General features: G+C 48.9%; 4 protein-coding genes across 5 annotated transcripts; 2 read left to right on the plus strand and 2 right to left on the minus strand.

The window, feature by feature from the left end:
• The first annotated feature begins 174 nt into the window (after positions 1–174).
• LOC143356045 (signal peptide peptidase) lies at positions 175–3,263 on the plus strand. Its single transcript, XM_076791400.1, has 6 exons — positions 175–470; positions 953–1,060; positions 1,137–1,219; positions 1,299–1,473; positions 1,558–2,051; positions 2,122–3,263. Exons 1-6 carry the CDS (start codon positions 279–281, stop codon positions 2,201–2,203), a joined length of 1,134 nt encoding a protein of 377 aa, XP_076647515.1. The 5' UTR covers positions 175–278; the 3' UTR covers positions 2,204–3,263.
• Positions 3,264–4,512: 1,249 nt separating this feature from the next.
• Positions 4,513–10,895, plus strand: Culd (CUB and LDLa domain). Of its 2 annotated transcripts, none has more exons than XM_076792008.1 (11): positions 4,513–4,571; positions 5,155–5,488; positions 5,615–5,784; positions 5,876–6,093; positions 6,379–6,736; positions 7,097–7,303; positions 7,360–7,479; positions 7,695–7,928; positions 7,982–8,174; positions 8,697–8,944; positions 9,742–10,895. In XM_076792008.1, the coding sequence occupies exons 1-11, from the start codon at positions 4,550–4,552 to the stop codon at positions 10,893–10,895; spliced, it is 3,258 nt and encodes a 1,085-aa protein (XP_076648123.1). In that variant the 5' UTR covers positions 4,513–4,549. The 2 variants fall into 2 exon arrangements, with proteins under 2 accessions (XP_076648123.1, XP_076648124.1); XM_076792009.1 differs by having other exon boundaries at positions 7,997–8,174.
• A 1,733-nt stretch (positions 10,896–12,628) lies between these two features.
• Positions 12,629–17,112, minus strand: LOC143356380 (uncharacterized). The gene is made up of 4 exons (XM_076792027.1): positions 16,608–17,112; positions 15,428–15,821; positions 14,196–14,786; positions 12,629–13,547 (listed from the first exon to the last, which is right to left on the minus strand). Exons 1-4 carry the CDS (start codon positions 16,792–16,794, stop codon positions 12,629–12,631), a joined length of 2,091 nt encoding a protein of 696 aa, XP_076648142.1. The 5' UTR covers positions 16,795–17,112.
• A 166-nt stretch (positions 17,113–17,278) lies between these two features.
• Positions 17,279–24,067, minus strand: Impe1 (Ecdysone-inducible gene E1). The gene is made up of 8 exons (XM_076792042.1): positions 23,853–24,067; positions 22,745–22,901; positions 22,533–22,664; positions 21,552–21,812; positions 21,196–21,357; positions 19,914–20,342; positions 18,846–19,100; positions 17,279–17,949 (listed from the first exon to the last, which is right to left on the minus strand). The coding sequence occupies exons 1-8, from the start codon at positions 24,045–24,047 to the stop codon at positions 17,930–17,932; spliced, it is 1,611 nt and encodes a 536-aa protein (XP_076648157.1). The 5' UTR covers positions 24,048–24,067; the 3' UTR covers positions 17,279–17,929.
• Between the last annotated feature and the right edge of the window lie 1,511 nt (positions 24,068–25,578).

Below are 25,578 nucleotides of genomic sequence, written 5' to 3' on the forward strand. Positions count from 1 at the left end.
GATTATACCCACTTTTAGCATGAAACAGAACCTATGGCCATACATAGCATGCTGAAAGTGGGTCCGTGCGTTAATTGCATGTTAATTAGTTGACTAAGGTGCTACGGTCACATTCTCAATGGTTGAAGTCCATTTACATGAATTCGCCAGCGACAAAACACAACATAGATTTGTCAGTCTCGGTGCCACTGATTCGAAGATTCCTTTTTGGAGTCGTGTCCAGTCGTGTCGTTCGTACGATTGCATGTATCCAGTGTAGTCGTGTCGACGGATTCAAGATGGCAAGCGAGATTAATGAAATCGCTGCCCAAATCAGTGAAAATGTGACGGAAAAGAATGCCTCGGCACCTGGACGAATACCCTCGACTCCCGAAGGAATGGCCATCGCCTACGGCAGCTTGATCATTATGGCTGTTTTGCCAATTTTCTTTGGCAGCTATCGGGCTGTTAAACACCATATGGAGCAGCAGGTACGCCACGCGTTCCATTATATTCCCCGCGCTTTCTAAACAAATATTCATAATACAAACAAGAAATATCAATCGTAAACATTTCAATGCATCCAACAATAATTATAGACCAATATTGTTGCATAGCGACGATGACCATACAGCCTATAATCGCCCCCATTGGCTTGACATAATTTAAAGATCATTTCACTTCGTCATTATTTCTTTTAAAAAGTTCGCGCGGTACATAGATCTTTTGCCGATTGTTATGATATGTTTAGGTATCTGTAGAATCAGTTGACGAGTGGTCACACCATGCTGATGCATACGCATGCCATGGACGTGCATGTATAGGTAAAATTCAATGTAGTGGTTGCTACAGTTTTTCGCAAATATCTCAGAAACGGAAGCCAAACGGCGGTGACATGTATAGGACAAAATTGTTCCGAATGTTGGTAGTTTTATATATTATATATTAACCGCATTCATTTGGTATATTATAGGCAACATATGAAGAGAAAGGAGTGCCAGAAACGATGACACGTAAAGATGCAGTGATATTTCCATTCATTTGTAGTTTTACATTAGTTGGACTTTATGTAGTGTACAAGGTATGGTATATTTGTGTTCCCCTTTTTCCCCTGTTCTCCTAAGGGAAACTTAATTCTTAATCTTGTATTATTTCAGATATGTCCAGAGAACTATATCAACCTAATTTTAGTTAGTTATTTTCTCTTCCTAGGTATCCTTGCCTTGTGTCATCTTACCAGGTACTAATAACTCATTGGTATTACATATATGCGCTTAGAAAGCTCCGGGATGAAGTATTATAATTCTGAACAATTACAGTCCCTTAATATCATCACTGGTACCTGCTGCTATTCCAAAAACTCAGTATCATATATTGTTCACCAGTGGAGAAGGTGACAAGGCAGAGTACATTATAGACTATAAATTCAATCTTCATGATTGCGTTTGTCTCGTATGTTGCTCCCTTGTTGGAGCTTGGTACGTGCTCAAAAAGGTACAAACGAACATTCTTGCTCACAGACAAATTCGCCTACAGTCAGTCAAAAGATAAAGAAATAATTGTTACTCTAATTTTCAGCATTGGATTGCCAATAACTTGTTTGGCATCGCATTCGCGATCAACGGAGTGGAACAGTTGCATTTGAACAATGTTATAACAGGGTGCATCTTGCTCTTCGGACTTCTTCTCTATGATGCATTCTGGGTGTTCGGAACGGACGTGATGGTAACTGTTGCAAAATCGTTCGAGGTGCCAATCAAATTAGTATTTCCACAAGACTTACTGGAGAAAGGTCTCACTGCCAACAACTTCGCCATGCTGGGTTTGGGGGACATTGTTTTACCTGGGATCTTCATCGCTCTTCTATTGCGATTCGATAACAGCTTAAGCCGGAAGACAAACGTTTACTTCTATTCCACGTTCTTCGCATACTTTATGGGACTGTTGATCACGATGCTGATCATGCATTTATTCGATCACGCACAACCCGCTCTCGTATACTTGGTGCCCGCTTGTTTGGGCACTCCTATCCTATTGGCGTTGGTTAAAGGAGACATAAAAGCGCTATTTTCGTACGTGTCATTAAACCATCTCTTCGAGTATTTCCCGAATTCGTTCGCTAATTAATTGTTTATATTACAGTTATGAGGATCACCCGAAATCTCTACAAGAACCTGAAAAGCAGGAAAAACAGACGCAAGTAGAGACGAAGAAAACGTCATAATGTTCAAATTCGAGCTGAACCATCAGAAACCTTTCAGCACTGTTATCACGCTGATATTGTTTTAACAAATCCATTCGACGCCAAGAGCAGAACCGATAATCTATATCTCATGCTCAAGATGTACAATCATAGCACGTGAATCATGAAAAGCATAACTGCTTTGGATGCACTCTATGGGATATAATCTGATACCTTAAACGCCGTACTGTGGCACATTGAAACGCGGTTGCGAAACCATTACGATTGGAAATTCAGCGCGTTCCCGTTTTCGTTTTCCGTAATCGTCGATAGAAGCATAGGGAACTCGACGAAACTAATTTATAGAGAAATTACTGAAAAACGTAAGTTATATAGACAATAGCTTCGGTATAGGGAATAGAAATTATTTCAAGTCGAAACATTTCCTTTTTTTTTGTTTTTGTTAAATGAAGCGCATTGAACGAAGTTTCAATATAGAATTGGCATTAGTATTTCAATTGCGTTAGAATTCTTGGCTTCCGCCGCTGATAATATTAGTATTACATTTTCTTCATAGACGAAGTAAATTTCGATTTTAACCTTCTCGTGTAAGAAATGATCCGTATCCTAAATGTATTCGGAACGTTAGTAAGGTACGGTTAAAAAAGAAAGATATTTTTAGCTTGAAATTTTACATTTCTATACGAAAGAAAATGTTTATCCTATTACGAATGGCGGCACTTCTTCCCGCGCGTGTTATACTTACTGGTAGGTTAAACATTTCCATCGATATTATATTCGTGTTTTTGAGTACATGTATTTTCCATATGTCTTACCCAAATTAAGTACAATTTTGTCTTATCCGCCGTGGATCCACAAAAAGTAGTCTGACTCGTTTAGGCCAGGCTTAATCTCATTTAAGAAAATAGAAAATATTTTTCGATTGATTATTGTTCAGTTGAATGCATACAATTTTTGTATACCGTAACTGTATGTTAATTGTCACAAATTTTCCAAGAAAACAATCTTGTAAAATATGTACAGTTTACTAACTGATTTGTAAAAAAACTTTCCAAAATTGTAATAAAACTACATTTTTTTTAATTCACGCATCGTTCTCAATAGCAAACGATTAGACGATTAGCTTAACGATTATAAGAATTCCTTAAGGAATTAAGAAGTTAAATTAATCTAATTTAATTTTTTTCGCGTACTCCCACATATCGTCTGTGATATTAGTTCCACATTATTAGTTCTGACCGATACGGTAGGATGACACAGGAATGGTAAGGGAGCTCTAGTGCCCCGCGGCACCGACGAGAATATCTCGTCGGTGATTGGGGCCGTTACCGACCGCTCCCAGTACCTACCTGGGACCCACTTTGAGACTCGCAGTTTAACACGGGGGCTGGCAGTCTTTATATATATCTCGTCGGTATCTCTAGTATCATTTTTAGCCTGGATCAGAACCTGCATCGACTTTAGCCTAGATCAGATCCTAAATCATATTCAGCATAGACTCTCATCTTTTCTTTTTAACCTAAGTACATCTATGATAAAGTACTATCCTCCATCTATTATGAAAATAATAGCATTATTTTTGTATATACACCTTGGCGCTCGCTTCCTAGCATAGAGCTCTCATTGTGACCTCGGCATATATCGTAGTGAATTGTTCGCATCATAGTTCAAATGTCCCGCGTTCCACGGGTGCATCGATGGTTGCGGTGGTAGAGGATGCGTTTGAATCTATAATGACGTCGCAATACATACTTTCCCAGAATGTAGAATATTTATTTAATCCATAACCTAAAGAAGATAAAAAAAGAACGGTAAATCCTGAAAACAGGAATATTATTGCGTTCTACCCTTCCGACAAACTCGAGAAATGGAATCCGCGCATGCGCGGAGACATTCTATGGCGGTTTGCACTGTCGCAATCCGAGTGTACCGGCGCTGATCATCAGGTTGTCCGGTCTGAAGACGATCGTTACGACGCAGACAGGTAAGTAGAAATTTTCAAATCGATCGGAATTTTAATTTGACTCTAGACGTTATCAATGATTACGTTTTTCAACTTCGAACAAGAATCAGATCCAATCTCGTTGCGACGTACATACATCGGCGTTCTTTATACACTTACCGACTTACCGATCGACGGACACATGGTGTTCCCGATCAATGGCCCGTTACCGATCAAAAATTACGTAAAAATTTCTGTTGGAAGGTTCAAAGAAGAGCATCCGAGACTGAACGCGCAGGATACCATAAAAATGCTTTATACCGTGATAAGAAGGTACGTAACAGTGTTGCGACTAATGAAATTACGCACGTAATCGCGATAGGTTTCTCGAGAGGCAGAAGAACATTTTCTTCCGTCGGAAGAAGATGTACCGTCGCTTTCGCCTGGGTGAGTAATCGTTGTTCCGATCTCAGGATCGACTAATCGACTCGAACAATCCACGGGATAATGACTTCACAAAATTAAATTTTTCAACGACCGAGGATCATGAATGAAAACGACTTCAATGGTGGACAGTGTTGTTTTGAGTACAGCCGCGAAGGGAACGATTCTGTATGGAGGGACAAGTGTGGTGCAGTTTAAATTTATTTACAGTTTTATATCATTATCGAAATATATACCGTCCTAATTAGATTCGATTTTTGGATTGATGTTCGGCGCAAAGAAAGTAGAGAATGTGGAATGACATTTGTTTCTCGAGCGCACGTGCATCGATGTACGGGACAAGTAGAAACGGTCGTCCACGATCAGACACGTTAGCCGGTGACCATTGAACGTCACGCGTGCATCGATGATGCGAGCAGTAGAAACGGTCGCCCATGAACAGGCGCGTTAGCCGGCACTTATGGAAATGGGACGCGCGTTTTACCAATCGTTCAAGGTCGTTTGAAGGAAGTAGTGGACGTCGTGCGCGGTCTGAAAAACAATTTTAAATATGAAAATATTTCAATTAAATCCACTAATTTTATAGAAACGGCCTACTGTGCGGTGTTACTGTGCTGGCTGGTGACTGCGAACGCCGAGGGCGACGTAGTCCGCAACGAAGACATCTGCGGACCCCAGAACGGTCGTCGACTGTACCTGGAGCTCGGGGAGAAGGGCATTCTGTACGCGAAGAACGTGTCGTTCGCGAAGACAGAGGCGAGACAGGATGGTTCGCAAATTTACACGAACAACAGTTCTCACGCTCAGTGCACTCTCGAGCTGGTGACATGCCCGTCCTGCGTGATCATCGTCACCTTTCAAAGCATCTCGCTGTCGCACCACTGTAGCGACGGCAGCGTCACGATGGATAGCCCCTGCAGGTCACTGCTGATTCATGTTTTCTTTTTCTTCACATTGACTCTACGTCATTGAGTCATTCCCCTCGCGACTGTATTGCCCGTTTGCCGCAGGTCAGTCAATTTCTATTAAATTCACCGTTTGCACAGGTGCGACTACGTGTGGATCTCGGAGCCACCGTACGAGGACGTGTCCGGGACGCCGTTTTGCGGGCTGTACGCGCCGATCACGTACAGGTCGAGCACGAGGACGCTGTCGATCACTCTTCTCTACAGCGAGTCGAGGAGGCACGCGTTCACGCTGGAATACACGGCGGAAAGTAAGCGAGAGCGTAGAGAATCGTTTCCGGTATCGTTTGCGAGACCCTCGATTGCGAGACCCTCGATTGCGATCGCAGTTTGGTTCCGCAGGGAACAGGTTGCACCTGAGGGGCACGGAGTTGACCGGTCAAACGGCGAAAGGGTTGAACAGCACTGGCGGCGGTATTTTGACTTCCCCCTTCTTCCCGGCTCGTTATCCTCGTGATCTGGGACTGGAGTATGTGGTCGCGTGCCCGAGCGAGGCACCGTCCTGTCGCATCAGGTTGCTTTTCAGTGATTTCCAGTTGGCGACCGTGTCGATCATGGAGGTGGGTCTTGCGACCGCTTTTATTAGAGTCGGGTACCCGATGGTCGGAACGGGTTATGGAAAATTTCGGAATACTCGAGTCTATTGGGATTCCTGAGAATATTCGAGATTCCTGAGTGTCTTTGTGTTCTCGAATATGCTCGGGAACCCCAAGATATTCGAGAACCCGTCCCGACCCGACGTTTTCGGGTTCTCGCACACTTCTAGCATTTACCTTTTCGATCCAGAATTCAGTCAACTAGTCCCTAAACTGATTTCGACTTTTCGGCCCCGTTGGACATTGTAGTTTTACGATTGGAACGGGCAACGGTTGGACGTGAGCAGCGGCGCGAGGTTTCGACCGCCCGTGATCATGAGTTCCGGGCCGTCGTTGCTGATACGGTTCTACGCGAACGGTGGTACCGGGCTCGGTTACAAGGCTTTCTACTCGTTCGTGGTCGGCCACGCGTTCGATAAGTCCGTGCAGCCCATCACCGACTGCGGCGGCTACGTGGAGAATCTCGGCGGTGCTATCACCATGATGGACATGGTCGGGGTCGAGGGTGTCAAGACCTACGACTGCGTCTGGCTGATCAGACCGCCGAAGAACTTTCTGCACGCGAAGACGCACATATATCTCAAGGTGGTCGCGTTCGCGGACATGGGTGAGCAGTAAAGCGAATACTGGAAAAACTGTTTGCGTCAATTGGAAGACGCAGTAGTCATTCAGAAGTTTCTTTTTTTAATAATCTTAACAAGTTGAAAATAGTACATCAGCATTCTTAAATTCTTTGAGCATTTTCATTACTTTTAACCTGTACCGCACAGTGGTCTCAAATCAAGATTTAGCTGTCCAGAACCGTCATAAATTGTTGTTTTGAAATATTAAAAGAAGTATAAATTGTACAGCATAGGAGCCAAATAGAAACGTCGATATTTTTAAATTCTTTCAATCTGTCCACTGCTTTACATTTTTGTCACAAATGCATAAAATTGACAAGCGATTTGCACACCGGTTCCACCAGCCGGCAATACGGAGCTGGTGGTGAGGCAGGGTCCAACCTCGGCTCTCATGCCACTCGAGATCCTGCGACATCCGGCGAGTCAGGTGCAGCCTCCAAGGTACAGGGAACACGTTGCCCCTGTGTCCAGCGGCTTCCACGTCAGCCTGCGAGGAACGTTCGGCTCTTCTTCTAATCTGGCGATCGCCTATGCAACCTTCAGCTACATGGGTAGGTTTGGGCTGAGGCATTATCGCTCGCTCGAGACTTTGCTATCTAATTTTCAGACTGTTTCGCGGGCTCCGATTTCCTCTGCCGAAATCACAGATGCATACCCAGCCAGTTGAACTGCGACGGTTTCGATCACTGCGGGGACAATAGCGACGAGCCGGCGACCTGCTTCCGAGGTATGCGTTTGGGAGCTGAAAATATGGCCAGCGTGTTGCCCTGATCAGAGAAACGGTCTGAACCTTCCTGTTCCTCATAAGTCGAAAGCGGATCTTCTAGTACTTTTACTGTTTTAAATTACGCACATTCAGTTTTGCTATAAATGCATAAAATTCAGCTCCCAATAGTGCTCGGGGGTGGTTCGAATGGCCTACTGGCGTATATGATTTTGCAGATTGGGATGCGGAGCCGCAGGACAGGAAATGGCACTCGAACAAGGCAAATTATTACTTCCCGAAGATCGATCGGTACCCGGACCTGAAGACGGCCACCCTGGTGTTTGTCGCGAGCAGCCTCGGGTTGATCGTTCTGATATCCGCGCTGATCGTTCTGCTGTACAAAATGGGGGCCAGGGCGAGGCAGCAAAGGGAGTTACAGTCGCGGCTGCAAACGATCAGCGAGCTGTTAGGTATGGGCGCAACCGGTTGATCGGCGTCGAAGTCACACCATCATTTTGGACAGTGTTCGACATTGCAGACGGGGCTCGAATCGACGAGATCGCGGTGTCCGACGACCCGCCGGTTTATGAAGCACCTCCGGGATACGACGAGGTCGTCAAGCTGGGCCTCGATTCGGAGATCTTAGCCCGGAAGAAAAGAAGCGCCTGCGGGCCTCATGGCTCCCGCGGAACGAGTTCTCCGGGTCGGGGCTGCTCGTGAGTAACCTGTATATGTAGTCTGTGTAAGCAAAGGTGTGCATCTAACGGCGCGATACCTGAATTACATCGGACCAGTACGCGGTGGAGCGAAACGTCCATCTACTACAGTAAAGTAGTACTAGTAGTACTGTGGCCAAATGACCGTACCAGAAGAAACCATAAAGAATCGAAGTTCGCATTACGTTTGACCCAGTTGATCCAATTCTGTCTTTCAGTTTCTACTCTTTTAACCGCTTAAGTGGCTACGACGGATCATCTATATGTATTACAGAATGCTCATGGCGTACATATTCGTCTCCAAGTCGAGTATATTCGCTTGCGTATAATAATAATAATAACTGTAATAGTTTTGCACAACGAAACAAGCCACTTAAGAAGTTAAACAATTATCTTTTGCGTGTTACTGTCGATGCTGTTCCGATACCGTTCAGTCGTCGCGCTGTTATTGTAGATGCCCGGTGACACCTTTGCTCTACTCCCCTATTTCGCTCGTACATTCTCAAAAACGATCTCTTCGAGGATGGAGCGGTCGTCCGACTGTTCGACGGCAGATGCGGCGAGCACAAGTCGCGGGAATCGGCCGACGATGCCGATACCGGTGCCGTGCAACGGGGGCGAGGTCGTCGCAGAGGTCGACACGAACGCCGACGCTGATGCGAATCCCCCGAAGCGCATCAGCTACTTGCCCGACAGTCCACCGCCGCCGTACGTCACGCCTCCGGGATCGATTTCGCGACACTTTGGTTTAGCGAGCATTTTCCGCCGGCGTAAGTGCCAATTGCTCGCGAACACGTTCCTTGTACAGGCTGTCAAAAAATTATATGTCACGGCCACCATAGCGTGATTCTACACCTACGATTTGGTGGAAATTGACATAAAAAACTCCCCGCAAAATTGACCTTGACCTTGAAGATCAAGGTCAAAAAACAACCATTTTTTGGTTTAATCGTGTTCTACCAGTCATAACGATCAACTTTGTGAAAGAAACCATGGGTCGCATCTCAGCCGTTCTCTTAAAAAGTGATGTTGCATTTCTTATCATTTTTGCAGCTTCTTTCTTTCATTCTGTAGTTAGGGAAATAGGAGTATCATGATTATGATAATTTCATAACCAACGAGATAGCTTACTGATGGTACCCGCTGTATGATGGTACGCTATTTACTTATATATTGGCGCTGGATGTGAAAGATTTACAAATAAAGAAGCTGCAAAAATTATGAGAAATGCAACATCATTTTTTAAGAGAACGGTCGAGATGCGACCCATGGTTTCTTTCACAAAGTTGATCGTTATGACCAATAGAACACAATTAAACCAAAAAAAAATTGTTGTTTTCTGACCTTGATCTCCAATGTCAAGGTCAATTTTGCGGGGAGTTTTTTATGTCAATTTCCACCAAATCGTAGGTGTAGAATCACGCTATGGTGGCCGTGACATATAGTTTTTTGACACCGTGTACATACCTATCTACACGTCTACACGTGTAATAAATGAATCCGGAGGTTAATCCGTGCAACATCGAATACACGGGTACCCGGGTACAGGAAAATCTTTCTCCGACAGGCGACAGTCGAGAGGAGACCAGCCAGGACGATCGAGGCGAGTCGGAGACCAGTCGTGAAGACGAGGAGATGATCAGACGAGGAGGACGGGAGTGGACGCGTCGCCCGGGTGCGTTTTCTCTGTCGCTGTCGGAGAGTTGCGGCCAGTCGACGCCGGAGATGCTGGTCCGTTCGTCGTTGTCGATCGACGCCGATCTTCTCGGTGCGTATGTTCGGAATCGCGAGATTTCGAGTTCGTTTCGCACGGCCGATGCGTCCTGTGATTCGCAGCCCAGGAGCTCGCGCGTTGCCTCGACCGACACCGAGCCGGAATGCGTCGAAAGAGGGCGCGACAGCGAGCCGGCCAACGAGGAAACCATGTGCCAGGATCGGCAGCTCGAGAAACCGGCGCCGGTCGATCGAGAGCACGAACGGGCCGCGGTCGAGGCCGCAGGTAGCCCCGACGACGCTCCTCAGCTCGGATGTTGTTGCGAGGGAGCTTGCGGGTGCGCGACCGTTCGCGATCTCAGCGTCGCGCGTCGCTGGCCGCCGATTCGCCGCGTTTCCGTTCCACGAGAAGCGCAACCACCGGCCGATCGATCAACCAGACCGTCCACGTCCACGGAAACGGAACGGCACCAGGATGAGACCGATTTCTACCGGTCGAAGAACGCGATCGTTAGATTGCTCAACTCGAGGACCGGCAGATGGCATTGCGGAAGCGGAAGTTCGACGACCGCCTCGTCCCCGTGCGGCACCTTCAAGAGGTCCGCGAGAATGCTGTCTGTATGCTCTCGCGACGGCCACAGGCTCGGCGGGATGGGAACCACCAGCAGCTACGAGAAGCTCAGCAACGTCGACTTCGAGATCGATCGCAGGACACTGTTGCACGTCTCCGATCCGATCTTGATCGACTCCTGCAGCCAACGACGTCACTCCCGCCGGTACTCGAGCTGCGATCTCGAAAGCCTCTGCGAAGGGATCAGAGCTCTCGACGACGTTCTGAGCCATGGGAGCTACGCCGTCGCACACGCTCACGCCCGCGCTCGGAAACAATCGGTCACGATCATGCTGTTCGGTACGCCGAAACACAGGACGATTCGGCGACGAACCTCCGACGAGGATCCAGCCAGGCAAATCGCTACCTCGGACGCTATTTCCTGCTGCTCCAACTGATGATCACCCGACCATGCGAGACCAACGGAACTGGCCAGCTCGGTGGGAATATCTACAACGAACGTTTTGCTTGCAAAAAATGCTTTATTGTTGCACACGCGTTGCTCTGAAACGCAACGACGTGTTACCATAAACGGTTCTCTCTCTCTCTCTCTCTCTCTATATATATATATATATATATTTACTTTGTTAGAGTTGTTTCCTTCTGTCGTTGCGCGCCATCGTTGCTAATAGAGAACGACTAAAGACGTAGTAAAATATATTCTCTCAGCCGGTTTCTGCGCGTGTCTCGGTGCACGCGCGCGCGTTCAAGTACATCGTACGCTGTGTCCGGTTTGAGCGTACACACGCGCGATTGCTTCGCAAACCACCGAATGCGAACGTTGTATGGCATGAAAATCAATTTTCTCAAACTTATTAAACGCGTTGAATAAGTGGCCACATGTTTGGCATTCCTTCACGTTCGTAGCACTTTATCTATCGCTGGCTAATAAATCGCTATTTCGATGGTCAACCGTTATCGACCGCTAGCCCATTAAAGGCTAATTAATACTGTCCGCTCGGACACTGAACGATCCGGGACGCGTTCGCTACCAACACTTATTTCCGCAGCCGACTTGGCAGTTAATTTATCTTGAATACAACGCATTTTTCCCTGAAGTGGGAGATAAGATCTTGTCACAGAAAAGTTATGGATTCTCCGAACACCGTGCCGCGCGTTATAATTTTGACTAATGATATGTTGAACGTTAATTCGATTTTCTTTGCGCGAAATACAAAGTCGTGGTCGTCGGTTGTGCGCGTGACACTGGTAGCGATCGTGTTAATAGTATAATGGTCTGTTACCGGCGACGAATCCGCGCTGAACCGAGTCGGTCGTTGTCGGGCGTCAACTTCAATTATACAGAGCGGTAGATAAAGCGTGTTAACACGCTAGGGGAAATAATCGCGCGTGTGGATTTCAACCGGGATATGCTATGCCGTACACATAATCAGGAATTCTTCGGGAACCAGAGTTTCTCGATCTACTCGAGGATCTTTCTCGACGATGGACGGCGTCTCGAGACGCGGACACGCGCGCGCGTGCACGAGCGCATCGAATTTGGCACTTTGGTACTCGTTGGCAAATCGAAATCCAGGGAACTTCGGAGAGCGTTCCCCGAAGCGGAGCTATCGTCGCGGAGCTATCCTATCAGAGGTGGGCGTTGTTCGAATAAATCTTTACTCGATCGACGAATACAGAACGGAATTGTGTTCGTTATTCGACCGCAATTCCTCAATCGTTCCTAGTCCGTTATTCCCTCAGTCGTTACATTGCCGGGTAAAGCTGGGTTCACATTGATCCAGTAGCATTTCAGCGATCCGATTCAGCTCTGGATCGTAACTGGAATGATGCAGACGATGTTTCCGAACCAAGTGCCGTCATTACAGCAAAGATAACTTTTCACACAGAAAACAAGTCATGTCAATTTCTCCGATTCGGCTACCAATGTAAACCAAGCTTTACCAAGGTCGCGAAGAAGCGAACTGTTTCTCGAGCGCGTTCGGCTCGTCTTTGATCTACGGTCTGTCCGACGAGACGAGGGTGATTAACAACATGCTCACTGCCCGGTCTCGCTGCACAGACCTGTAGCTGAGATCGAGAATTGAGAATAGTTACCGGCGAACAAGAACAAGATCGCGCGTAAAAATCGGTTGATTCGTTCCGCGAAACAACGTTTGCCCAACTCTGGCTATCTGAGACAGTGACAGTAGAGTTTGTATCCGCGGTCCAAACACTTGGCGGAGGAAGCGTACGAGTTGACCCTGCTGACCTCGTGGTCGGTGACGGTGTAGGTGGCGTTCGCGTGATAGCGCACGGTCACCTCGAACTTCCCGTCGCCGGGAAGGACCTGCAGCAGGTAGAAGAAGGTGAGGTCGTTCGAGTTGGTGAAATCGGCCGCCCGGCTCACACGGATGATCTTCTTCAGCCGGAGCTTCGCGCACAGTTGCCTGCCCTTCTTGTCCTTGTAGACGGCGATCCGGTCGTTCGCGTGATCGACGAAAGCGGCGGCGCCTCTCTCGACGATCGAACCCCGAGAGTCGACCGGCTCGAAGGTGCTGCAGGCGCACCAATGGGAGGATATGCCGACGTCCGAGCAGCCTCTCTCGCGGGGGACTTGGCCGAACAGGCTGCGACAGTCCGCGCAACCCGGCGGAGGATTCGCGCGTCCGTCGCCTAAGCTCAGGACCTCCCTGAGCGTTTGATAGAGATCGAAGGGTGAGATCAGTCGATGCTGGTTGGCTTGCAGCGACGAGAACGCGTCCGGCCGCTCCTGCCGGAACCACTCCGGCAGCCAGATGTAGAGGAACGGCAACCTCTCCTCGTACCAGCCGACGAACGTGTTCCTGATCGAGCCCCACCGCATCCCGTGGTCGCTCAGGAACACCACCATCGTGTCGTTCAACACGCCGTCCCGTTCCAGCTGCTCGAACTTGCCCAGCAACTGGTCGTCCATCGACGATAACCCGTTCGCGTTGTCGTGGCTCACGCTGGTCGACCAGAAGAACCCGAAGTATGGCAGCCCGAGGAACGTTCGCGAGAACTCCACCGCGTAGTTCAGGATCCTGTCGAAGCTGGTCTCGGGGCCGGTGCAGTACTTTAGGCCGAACCTGCGAGCATCGAGAGCAAACGGAAATTTCCGATCGCTATTCGATCTTCTCGATATTCGCGGTAGGGTGGTCCTTCCTCGATCTCCGATCTCTTTCTGGTCTTTCATCTCTAAGAGGGATCGCATTGCGGTAACGGTAAATCTGGGGGTGTGAGGGATTCCCAAGTTTCCGGTGTTTGATTCGGAACATAATTTCTGAAATTGATCTTTGAATTTAACACTAGATTTACGGGACCCGTCAAAATGACGGATTCTAATATTTCTAATTCACGAATATCAAGATTTCAAACATTGAGCCATGAGGAATTATTTAACAAATTGATTTCTCTGGGTATATATTATTAAAAAAATGTCTACAGATTTTGATAGATATGTTCATGTTATTTTTATAAGGACAATAGTCATTTTTACTGCTCCGTGAACCTAGTGTTAAAAGGATTTTATTTTTGTACCGCTCGCACTCTCGTTTCTCGCGATCGCGAAGCAACGAAACGAATGAGCAGTGCGAAAATAAAATACGAAGAGATCAGTTTGAGGAATTCATTTCCAAAACGAACCTTGTATCATAACGCAATAACGCGCACACCCCTAACGAAAAGAGATCTCGGCAGAAAATTTGTCGAAGGACCACCCTAATCCGCGGCCATACCTTTTCTTCACTGTGAGCAGCTTCTCGCAGGCGAGTATGTAGGGCCGAAGGTAGTAGTCGGTGGGCGGGTCCATGAAGCCGACCTTCAGGTAGTTGAAGGTGTTCAGAGAGGTCTCGTCCTCGCCGTAGGCCGTCGCGAAACCAGCCTCGCGAAAATTCCGCCACAGAAAGGGACACCGGTCGAGGCCGTACGGAACGGTGGGCTTGCAGTTCGAGTAGGATTGCGACATGCTTTGCCCGGTCAGGATCGCCATCAGGTTCGGGAAGGTGTTATCGGCCATCTTGTTGTAGCCGTCGAAGCGGATCCAGCCGGACTCGCGCAGGTACTTCTCGGTGTTGGGCGCGCTGCGCAGGAAGTTCAGGCGGCTGACGCTGTCGATGCCGATCATCAGAACGCTCAGCTTCCTCGATAAGGAGACAGCGGCGGTATCGTTGCGCTGGAACCGGTCCCGGACCTTGTCCAGGTCGAGCACCGCGTGCACGTTCCGGTAGATCGTCTTGCCGGAGGATTTCTCGCTGCAGGCAACCAACGCGGCCTCGATCCCGTCGGGCAACGCGGCCCTGCCCTCGAAGTTCTCGCACCGTTGCACCCTGAAAAACGGCCGCTTGAACAGTCGCCTTCTATCCGGTCCACAGTGGTCTGGAAATCCGCTTTGGCTCATCGTGTATACAATTAATTTCTATTTAACAAATGTGGGATGAATGGTTCATTGCGCGTGCGTGCGTGCGTGCGTGCGGGCGACCGGATCATGTTGCGACAGACCGGCGCCGGTATGTTTGGGAAAACTCGAGTGACTGAGAAGGTGTGAACGAAAACTGTTTAGAACTGAGCGATAAGGAATTGTATGTTTTCACGAATGTAAGTTATGGACGCGAGAGACAGAGTGCGAGCGAGACGAAAGCAAGGGGGTGAAAGAGTATACAAGACGCGGAAGTTCGACGAGAGTCGGTTCGTAGTCGATCAGAAGAAGTGTATCACGGTGCGAGCGTTTATATTGAATAATCAGCAAGCGTTGCTTGAAATCGATCACCCCATTGCTCGAGAATCCTACACAGAAGACTAATGCAAAATTGTTTTCCCAGACCACTGCACCTCGACGAACCCGAGCGTTTCGAACACCAATTTCCAGAAACGTCTCGATGAAATTTTGACTTTCGACTAGGAAAAGTGCAGACCTGCGCCGGACTCTTCGGCGTTGCCTGCGCTGTTCCGGGTCAAGGTGGACACTCACACTATCGACGAGTCGACGTTCTCCTTGCGGGGGCTCTTAGGCTTGCTGGTCGACGGATGATGGGGCGGCGCTCTTCGTGGCGGTCGCGTGTGCGACGAGTTGCCGTTGTTGGTCGCGTTCGCGTTCACCTTGTCGTCGGCTTTGCCGTTGGCGACGCTGCCACGGAGCACTGCCGACCAGCAGCACTGCATGCCAGGATGATGCGCCGCGGCTTCAGGGTCCACGGAGAGGATCACGGTGCCGTTCTCGTCGCGAGAGAGCCCCGTGAACAGTTCCTGGTCCGAGCAGCTCTGGAACTTCTCTTTCTTGACGTAAGCCCGAATCGCTGGGTCGACCGGCTCCTTCGCCGGCATCTGGCACCGAGGATTCCACACCAGATAGCCGTCCATCGTTTCTGAAAAGCAACACGGGTCCAGCAGTTCGGTCACGGCTCGAAAACTGTTATCGATTCCGGTCCTTGAAACGGTTGCCAAGAACCTTCGCCACGAATCGCTGTACGCGGACAACCGAGGTTACCAGCTGTTGGGTCGTCGCGGGAGCAGGACGACACTGGGACAATTATACTGTATAAAAATCTATAGAGGAACGTTGTATAATAATATATATTTTATTTCAGCCTCGCGGCGAAGAAATTCGACTTGGTTTCAATCAGTACAATTCTAGACTCAACCTTTCATTCTTTCATTCACACGCTCGTCACTCTCACTCCCATTCTTTGTTTCCTATATTATCTACTATCTAAGTGAACTTCCTGTAATAGAATATAATTTATCGTGATATAACATATACATGTATACCTATTTCAAAATACTTTGGACTGATCTTGTTATTGCTTACTTTTTAGTCTTTGATTTTCCTATTCCCCTGTACCTTCAAAAGAATGGTATAGTATAATTGCAGGGGGTAAACTGTTTTTACTGTTCCTGAACCTGACCACGAAATTCTTCCAAGCGAAAGTACGAATAAAGATGGGATTATTAATAAAATATTATTTATGCGTAGAAAAGCTATATCTGCTGCTCCAACTGTACGAGGTGCCAATTTTCGAATCCGCTGGTTATTCCTAGCCGCGAGCCAGAATAAATAAAGATGGGTAGCTGGGAATTTCGGTTCCTCGTGGCCGTTTCAGCCGGGATCGTCGACAGTTTTCACAGAATCGTTTTCGGACGGTGGTACTCACCTTCCCCGGCATTGAACCACTTGTAAAAGTTCGGGTTCGGGTGTCGGGACTCGAACACGAAGTCCTCCTCCTCGGATGCGACGTAGAAGCTCGTCAGGAGGCAGACGGACAGCAGCAGCAGCAGTACCAGTCCGGGTCGTCGGCAGGCGTACTCGACGAGCCTGGACCAAGGCTTCGCGTTTCGCATGGTGTCGTCGTCGTCACGGGCTCGACCGATTCGTGTTTGGTTTCACCTCTGCTGGCGTGGCATTCCGGTTCGACTGAAGATCCGATGTTTGCGCGACACCAGCCAGCGATCATCGTTCACGATTCGACGACGTTGGGTACGAGCTGGACGCGGTTCCGTTCGCAATCGACCGGGAGCATCCGGTGCCATCCGGTGCCATCCAATGAGTCGTTTGAATCGCACGGTGTGTCTCTCAACCCTCGGCCTCGGCCTCGACTTCGACCTCACCCTCGTCCTAGCTTTCTCCCTCTCTCTCTCTCTCTCTCTCTCTCTCTATCTTTCTCTCGTGCTCACCCTCGCTGTTCGCTGATCGAATATCGAGCGGGTACACGCGCGACCAGTCGCACCTTTAACCCGATAACCCCGTGACCCGACGACGATGACGAACGCGGAAGGAAAGAACGGCCGTGGCAACCGGGCCTGCTCGAACGCGACGACAACGTGTAGTACCACCAGCGATTTTGTTCAGCCGTGCCGCACCGGCTGTCTAAATGTTAACAGGCGTGTCGCACGATACGCAACCTGTGTACACGAAAGCGACGCTGATTCCCATCGGGAACAAACTGTGCGATGCGTCGTCGCGTCGACGCGAACGAATCGACCGAATCTCGCAAGCACGACTGACGACGGCGACGAGCACGACGACGCGCAGAAACTGCGGGGGCCGGCCGAATCGAGTCGAACGGGAACGAGGAACGACGAGCGACCGACGGGGATCGATGCACACGCGTCAAGGTCGCGACAAACAAAGCGGACGCGAGATCGCTGGGAAAAGCGATTTCCGCCCGAGATCGGTTCTCCTACTGCCCCCCCCCCCCCCCCCGCGATTCTCGCGGATTCGAAAATGCTCTCACCTTATGCTCGGGCCCCGAGCCACGACTTGGAAACGCGCTCGAGGAGTCGCGCCTGTCCCCCGCGACGAAATCGACGGGGAAAACGATCGCGGTGAAACCGAAGCCGCCTCCGCCGATCGATCGTGAGAGCGTCCGGTTTCGCTAACCAATACCAATACAGCGCCGAATAGTCGATTCCCGTCGATTCGTCGTTCTCCAGCCTCCTCCACCGTCGGCACCACCACTGCTCTACTCGAAATGGACTAAGGGAACCGGGGACACCCTGAAAAACCAGAAAACGAGCCGATAACGTTTACCGCTTCCGCGTTTCTATCGGCCGGAATGAGCTTAGAGCTGATAAGGAAAAGTCGGGGATAAACGTTGACACGGAAAGCCCGAACACGAGGTGTACAATAATAAAATTGTTCTGTTGACAGCCGGATTGTTGGACCAAGTGCCAACCGGGATGATATCGTTCTCCGATCATGCTATCCGTTGGGACCTACTGCAATAAAATTGAGTGAGCTTCCAGTGAAACGGCGTACAATTATCAAATTTACAGGATGTAAAAACAATTGCTCCGTTTAACAACGAAAGAATGTTAATTGAGTACCAGATTATTGAGTACCAGAAGCTTGGCCAATAATTGAGTACCAGAAGTTTGGCCAAAATGATTCGCGGTAGGTAGACAAATTAATTCGTGGCATTTACGGAACAATACAAACATATTCTTGAATATAATCCCCATCGTTTTCCATACAGTTATACCATTCCACCGAGACCGAGGAATAAATTTGGATACACATCAAAGTAACAAATAATAATCTGTACACCTAATAAAAATTGGGACTCACACGAACGAGCGCATTTCAGAGCGACATTTTGTCAGACGTTCGGTCAATCGTTAGTCGGTCTGAATATCTACATACCGGAGTAGAATTGTTATCTAGACTGACTCTACTGTTCAAGGATACGCATCGACCGATAGCGCTTGTCCGGCGATCAATATAACGCTGATCGATCGACGATGTTCCACGGGAAACGGGATCGTGTCCGTTGATCTCGAGGAGCTAGATCGATCGCGAGCGGAGGAACGCGTTTCCGTCCGTTCGGAGACGTCGCGACAGGATTATGTGGAACGGATGTTGCAAACGATAGGGAACTCCACGATATACTAACTGCAAACGGAGCAACGTTTCTCGTCGGAGCCGTCGCCGCATCCGTCGCGTCCGCTGCAAGCGATCGCGTCCGATCTGCACCTGCCGTTATCGCAGACGAACGGACAATATCTCGTGGAGACTCTTCCGCGATTCCGCGACCGACACGCTCCTCTCGGCTCGTCGCTGCCGTCTCGGCAGGATACCACGGCGTTGCAGAACTCGTAGGCCGGCAGGCATTGCCCGTTGTTGCATCGGAACGCTCCTTCCGGACATTCTGCGAACATCGGAAACAAGGGCTGAAAGCGGAGATCGAAACGATTCCGAGCAGAAACAGAGGTTCTGATTAAAACAGTTATCAATTGACTGCGGATTTAATGCGTTTGTCCAAAAAATGGGTGCCTGCTATTTCGAACAGTCGAAAGATTAAATGAATGTCGACACCTTCCTTAAGGGCCCGGGATAGTCACGTGACTTTTTCAGGGTCATCGGTAACTGCTGTATAATTTCCATTCACAGCCTTCAGACACAGACTTAAGATCCGTTTTGGTCTTGATCCGACGGATGTTAAGTCTGTGACTAAATTTGTAACGTTTTTTACTCTGTATTATCGATATTATGAAATCTGACTAGCCAGAAACGTGCTTTGAGTTTTTGGCTTTATTTCGCAGAGAATCAAGAGAAAATATAGCTCAATTTGTAGCCGGAGATATTTTCATAAAAATGCTCGGATTCCACGGCACGCGCATCGTCAATTTTTGGCCTACTTCTCGCGCTTATATTACCAAATATCTGCATGATCTCGTCAACTCATGCGCACGCTAGATTGAACATTCCTCTTTCGAATGAGCCCTTTACCAGCGAAAAATATTCTCGTATAAGGACGAAAACTTGAGGCACGTAAAACCATTTTTCGCCTATTTTTGTCGGTAACGTGGTCACCCTACCTTATCGCGAATAGACTGACAGTCCCTGTTGTCCGTGAATCAAATAATTTTTCTCATAAACGCATAAAATCCGCAGTCTAATCGTAACAGTCTTCAAGCCCTGTTTTCCGGTCATCGGTGAATCGTAAAAGAAGATGACTTGCTTCGTCGGTCGTTGCAGCCGGTCTCGTCCTCGCCATGGGGACAGTCTCGGACGCCGTTGCAAAGGGTGGCCCTCGACACGCAGGTTCCGCTTTTCCCGCAGCGGAACGCTACCGACGGACATTCCGTTTCTCGATCGGAACATCGTTCGTCCGATCCGTCGGAGCAATCCGGTCGTCCGTCGCAGACGAAAAACCAGCTGATGCAAGCTCCGGAACTGGTGCACTGGAAGGTGCCCGGCGCGCAGCCCCTCTTCTTCGCGGTGCAAGATGAGTTCCCGTAGAAGTCGAACCCGCAGTCGCAGACACCCTCGATACACCTGGAGTACCGATCCGCGAGCCTACACTCGACGTCCGAGACGCAATCCAAACCAAGACTAACTGGCGTCGCGGCGCTCGGCTCGTGACGGTCCGTCTTTTCCGCTCCTTTGTCTAAGAAACATCGGTTCCCACGGGAATATTAGTTTAACTTCTACGGCGCGGTCGTCCGCGACGCTTGCTCCCAGGGACGAAGCGCTTGGCCGCGACTCTGTCTCCCAGGTACGGCGCGCTTGGCCGCGCAGGGCACAAAAGCCACTATAGTGGTCCGTACCGTTCAGACTGACGCTTTCCACGGAAACCACTATAGTGGCGTACCGTTTAAACTGATGTTTTCCGCGGAAGCCACTATAGTGGTTCGTACCGTTATGACTGACGCTTTCCACGGAAACCACTGTAGTGGCTCCTACTATTTAGACTAATGCTTTCTACGGTAACCACTATAGTGGTCCGTACCGTTCAGACTGACGCTTTCCACGGAAATCACTATAGTGGCTCGTACTATTTAGACTAACGCTTTCCACGGAAACCACTATAGTGGTTCGTACCGTTAAGACAAACCCTTTCCACGGAAACCACTATAATGGTTTGTACCATTCAGACTAACGCTTTCCACGGAAACCACTATAATGGTTCGTATCGTTCAAACTGATGCTTTCCACGGAAACCACTATAGTGGTTCGTACCGTTCAAACTGAAACTTTCCGCGGAAACCACAGTACCATAGTGGTGTACCGTTCACACTGATGCTTTCCGCGGAAACCATTATAGTGGCGTACAGTACTGCAGAAGTTAATACAGTCGAGCAGGCCATTAGCTGTGGGAACAACGCGATCGTACAATCGCAACTCTACTTACTTTCTGACTAGAGTTGAATGAGCTTGTACACGTTTTTACCACTTTATCTGATAAACGAGGATTGCAACGAACGTGTTAAATAATTCGCGCGTACAACGTTAGAACATACCCAGAACCCACTCGGCGATCGACTTGGTCGTCGTGGATGATTCCTCGACTTCCTCCTCGACCGCTTCCACGACGATCGTGTCGTCGTCGTCCCCGTCGGCCGGCATGGTCGTATTCTCCTGCGACTCGTCCCTGTTTGGCCAAAAATTCGGGACATCCGCGCCTGCGACCAAGAGAAATGATCAATTCGCACTGGAACAAGTGTAGCTATAGTCTGCGTACCTATAAGGTACCTCAAAAATGGCCAAAAGCGTAATAGAACGGAATGGAATGGTATGTTGAATTTTTGATTTAAAAACGCTCGAACCAAATTTTATTTTGAAAGTTGCAGCACCCTCATGGTAAAGCATGATTTACCTGGTTCGTCCCGACGATGGTCCTCGGTGGTGTGATCCTCGTCGATCGTCGGAAACACGTCCGTCGCGACGCTGACCGATTGTCCGTGCAGCAATGGCGGTCTGATCAGGTTGTCCGGTTTGCAGACGTCGTTCTCGCGTCGCATCGGCGCGCTGCATCGACACCGACCGAACAGATCGGGTATCAGGAAGTCGCAGTGAGAGTTCTCCTGCCAGAGTCTACAGTGGCTGTGATTGTAGCAGATCTCGCCGAGTTTCGCCGCTGAAAAGTTTCGAACAATTGTTGCTCGACGTGGGTGTCCTCGCGCCTAATTCGCACGAACCATTTTCGAGTCACGCGACAGGCCCGGCCGTTTTCTGGCTCGAAAAAGTGGCCCGTGCGAGCTAGCTCTTAGCCCGCACAATCGATTCGCGGATCCATTCGTCTGTTATTAGGCTGTTGCATATGAAACGTCCGATTTCAGACCTGCAAGTTTCATATGTGGACGGAAATCGTGGTGCAACATGGGCTGATTCTACGTGTAAAGACAATCACCCCCTGTGCGGTTGTACTACGATTTCCTCCCTACCCTGTATATAATTTTACAAAGCTGACCTTTAAGGTCCTACCTTCAGTTTTTATTAGGACATGTAATTTCACTTTGAAATCAATTTCATTTCAACGTGAATTATTGCGACCGTCGCGCGTTAACCCTTAGCACTCGAATGGCGACTGTAAGACGCCACTAATAATTGCTGTATCATTACTCAAAATAATTTTTACATTATTAAATTTGTTTGTATTTAATAAATTGCTAAACACAGTATTCAGTATTGCACGAGTATGGAAGGGGAATATTCTAGGTCTGAAGAAACTGTTTCCTTTTGGAGTTGAAATAGGTTCGAGTGCAACGGGTTAATTTTATCCGAATGGAAAAACAAGAGGAAAAAATGTCTGCTCGTTAGACGTTGCTGTCAACGCGCGCAACAACCCGACACTTACGGCCGAGGCAAATGTGCCGGCGGAACTGAAAGAACCCCTGCTTGCAGCCGCAGAATCCGTCGACGCAGCCGCTGTTGGCCACCTTCAGGGAGCATTGCTCGTCCACGAAGCATTCCTCGCCCAACAGGGTCGCTGTTCCGTCAAACAGAAAACGTTTATCCGGTGATCCGGAGGAGCGTCGTTGCGAACAAGCGGAACGTGACGATTCTTACCCCCGAGACAGAGCGTTTCGTTGTACTGGGCGAAGTAGCGCGTGCAGCGGCAGGAACCGGAGCGACAGTGGCTGCCGGCGATGCAGTCCTCGTCAGCGGTGCATCGGTCGCCGAGCTTGGCGTTTCCGGCCGCCGAGGAGGAGGACGCGACCACGCTCTGCAACACATCGACGGCGCGTGCTTCCGATAGTTTCGCCCCTTCTAACGGGAGACGCGTAAACGAAGCCAAACGAATCGAAGACCGCAACGGTGTTGGTGCCGGTTTCGCTGGTCTACGCACCGTTAGCCGGTCGCCGCGCTAGTTCGCTCTTGCGAACCATCGCGAGCGGATTGCCAGCCGGCGCGGCGGCTCCTCGACGAGGAACAACCGACGGGAAATCCATAGGAAAATTGCAATTTCCTCGGGAGAACATGGTATTGTTCGCCGGACGAGCGTTTACGCGAAAATTCACTCTAAGACGATGTCTTCGAGTAATAGCGACAACTCGCGCGCCGATTGTCAGGACATGACGCTATTAGAAGACATCGTTTCGGAGGAAGACATCTGGTGGACGGATGATTCCTTTGACCGTGAACGACGACCAAAGGCGGTCAAGATACTCCACAGTAGACTGGACAATTTTGAGACGTGTCTTTTGGAACGAATGCGTCGCGCTCGGTCTCTACACCTTTTCTCTATAATCGCGCGCTACTTTCCCGACACTTTTCATTAGTATTCTCTGATATACCCCGCGAATCGTGAAAGCTACAGCTGCTGCGTCCGCTGCGTCACTCGATCAGCACGTTACGCTCCGCAATTGACGGATCAAACATGTCGCTTAACAGCACCGGACCAACGTCAAAGTATCCGTTCCCACGAGAAGGAAGAAAAACGAGAGAATGCACTCACGTTTCGACTGCATATAATAATGGAAACGCGTCGACGTTGGTCCGGTGACGTTCATGCGCGGTGCTGTATAACGTTCACGGACCGGATGTGAAGTTTGAGAGATCGACGTGCGACAGGTACGCGGAACGATCGACTCTTAATCTTCTCGAAAGGTTTCCCGCGCCTGGTGGAAATGTCAGCGGAAAGATCGTTGAACCCGAAACGGTTGTTCAGACTCACCAAACAGTTGATCGCGATCCACAGAAAGAAAATCGTGCCACGATTTCGGAGCAGCGTGGCCGGTTTGTCGGCCGTGCGACACGATCTCTCGATCGTGTTGTTCCCACGGGTAATGGGCCCGCTCGAACCGCTCGGGAAGATTCGCGCGAACGAGAGCGATCCTGGATCGCGCGTTATCCACGCGTGCTTCGACATCGCTGGGTGCAGACTGAGCGGGCCCCGACGCCTTTCGGGCCCCGTGCTCGAACGGTGGAAAAGCGAACATAACCGCGTTCCCTTGCCCCCCCCCCTCTCTCTGTCTCGCTTTTTCTTTCGTTCTCTTTCTCCGACGGTCCCCTCTTTGCCACGGTCTCGGTCTCGGTCTCGGTCTCGGTCTCGGTCACGGTTGCAACCTTGAATTCTTCCACCGAATTGTTTCCCTTCCGCGACCATTTACATTTTTCCGCAATCTCGAGTGTGTTTAACCCTTCGGCTCCGTGAGTAAATCTAGTCGTCTACCGGCGCGTCCCTAGCGAGAAGACACGAAGAGGTTGTTGCTTGGTTACTTGCAAGATCTACGATTTTTCTACGGTTCCATGTGAATCAAGTTGTGGCTTTGCGGTTATCAGGCTGTGGTATCTTCGTAAAGCGCACATCCGGTCTTTACGTAAACCTGAATCGTAGCCGATACAGCAGTCTCAAGTCTAAACTCGCACAAGGCCGTATTGTATTTATCGGCCAGATGTCCTTTCCTGAGAGACGCCATCCTTTTCGAAGGACTTCGTTTATTGTACCCTCGGGATATAGACCACCGTTGTATCTAGGTGGGTGACCAAATTATTAGTGTTAATGTCAGTAAATGCCTAGTGTGCTCATTTACTATCACATTTTGAGCAAACATTAACACTAAACCTACCACCGCTGGTCAAATCGACCGCTTCCAGAGTTTTATTTTGCAATTAATTTTATATATGTTTAGTAATTCAATCTCGTCATTTTTATACGACGATACGTATGAGTTACTTTCCAGGCTCGGTAGGTTTAGTGTCAACCATGAATTAAATTATATTTAAAGTTAAAATTAAATATCGAATAGAAACTGGAGACAGGGTCTTAAATCAGCTCTGTACCTTAAAATTACATACAACAAACCTGCAGACTATAATAGTAATTCTAGAGAAAAAAATCATTAGTTTGAACAATCATTACATTGAACAAAAATGACAAGATTTCAGTACAGCTGGGCCTTCGTTTCAAGATTGTCAGCTTACTCAAGCAATTCTAATAATTTGCTGACCCACTGCAACACTGATTATTGAAGAGATTGGCAGAGCTGACTGAATGAATAATACAACGCGGCTGGGATCGCGGATCGCACTGTTCTCCTGTGACTAAATCGAGGAGTAAGTTACCGTGTAAATTCCTTGGCTCAATTTCATGCCATTTAAATCCCATTTAAATAAACTATTCATTAAGTCAGCGAATCTGCACGGGCAAAGAGAATAATCAACCTTCCGCAAGAAGATTGCTTTGGGGTTCTAAGCGACTCGCTGAGACAACAGGTGAAGGGGAACCAGGTGGCTCCTCGACGAGCCTAAAATTCGAGTCGCACCGGTTCCCCGAGTACGCTTGCTCCTTGAGATTCATTGATATTCAGCAGACAGATTTCTATTCAGCTTTGGCCGTCGTTGTCGAATCGTGCCGCGACGTCGCGTCTCGTCCTTGTCTCGTCGCGACGGTGCGACGC

Source organism: Halictus rubicundus, chromosome 8 (assembly GCF_050948215.1).
Source record: "Halictus rubicundus isolate RS-2024b chromosome 8, iyHalRubi1_principal, whole genome shotgun sequence".
In the NCBI taxonomy this organism is placed as follows: domain Eukaryota; kingdom Metazoa; phylum Arthropoda; class Insecta; order Hymenoptera; family Halictidae; genus Halictus; species Halictus rubicundus.

Coding starts and splice junctions, on each gene's coding strand:
- LOC143356045 (XM_076791400.1), top strand. CDS start 279: ATGGCAAGCGAGATTAATGAAATCGCTGCCCAAATCAGTGAAAATGTG. Junction 1,061..1,136: donor GACTTTATGTAGTGTACAAG/GTATGGTATATT, acceptor GTATTATTTCAG/ATATGTCCAGAGAACTATAT. Junction 2,052..2,121: donor GACATAAAAGCGCTATTTTC/GTACGTGTCATT, acceptor TTTATATTACAG/TTATGAGGATCACCCGAAAT.
- Impe1 (XM_076792042.1), bottom strand. CDS start 24,047: ATGTCGAAGCACGCGTGGATAACGCGCGATCCAGGATCGCTCTCGTTC. Junction 21,813..22,532: donor CCGGCACATTTGCCTCGGCC/GTAAGTGTCGGG, acceptor GAAACTTTTCAG/CGGCGAAACTCGGCGAGATC. Junction 17,950..18,845: donor GAAACGTTGCTCCGTTTGCA/GTTAGTATATCG, acceptor CTGGTTTTTCAG/GGTGTCCCCGGTTCCCTTAG.
- Culd (XM_076792008.1), top strand. CDS start 4,550: ATGTACCGTCGCTTTCGCCTGG. Junction 6,094..6,378: donor CGACCGTGTCGATCATGGAG/GTGGGTCTTGCG, acceptor TGGACATTGTAG/TTTTACGATTGGAACGGGCA. Junction 7,480..7,694: donor GCCGGCGACCTGCTTCCGAG/GTATGCGTTTGG, acceptor ATGATTTTGCAG/ATTGGGATGCGGAGCCGCAG.
- LOC143356380 (XM_076792027.1), bottom strand. CDS start 16,794: ATGCGAAACGCGAAGCCTTGGTCCAGGCTCGTCGAGTACGCCTGCCGA. Junction 15,822..16,607: donor GTGGTTCAATGCCGGGGAAG/GTGAGTACCACC, acceptor GTTGCTTTTCAG/AAACGATGGACGGCTATCTG. Junction 14,787..15,427: donor AACGTCGACTCGTCGATAGT/GTGAGTGTCCAC, acceptor GCCGTTTTTCAG/GGTGCAACGGTGCGAGAACT.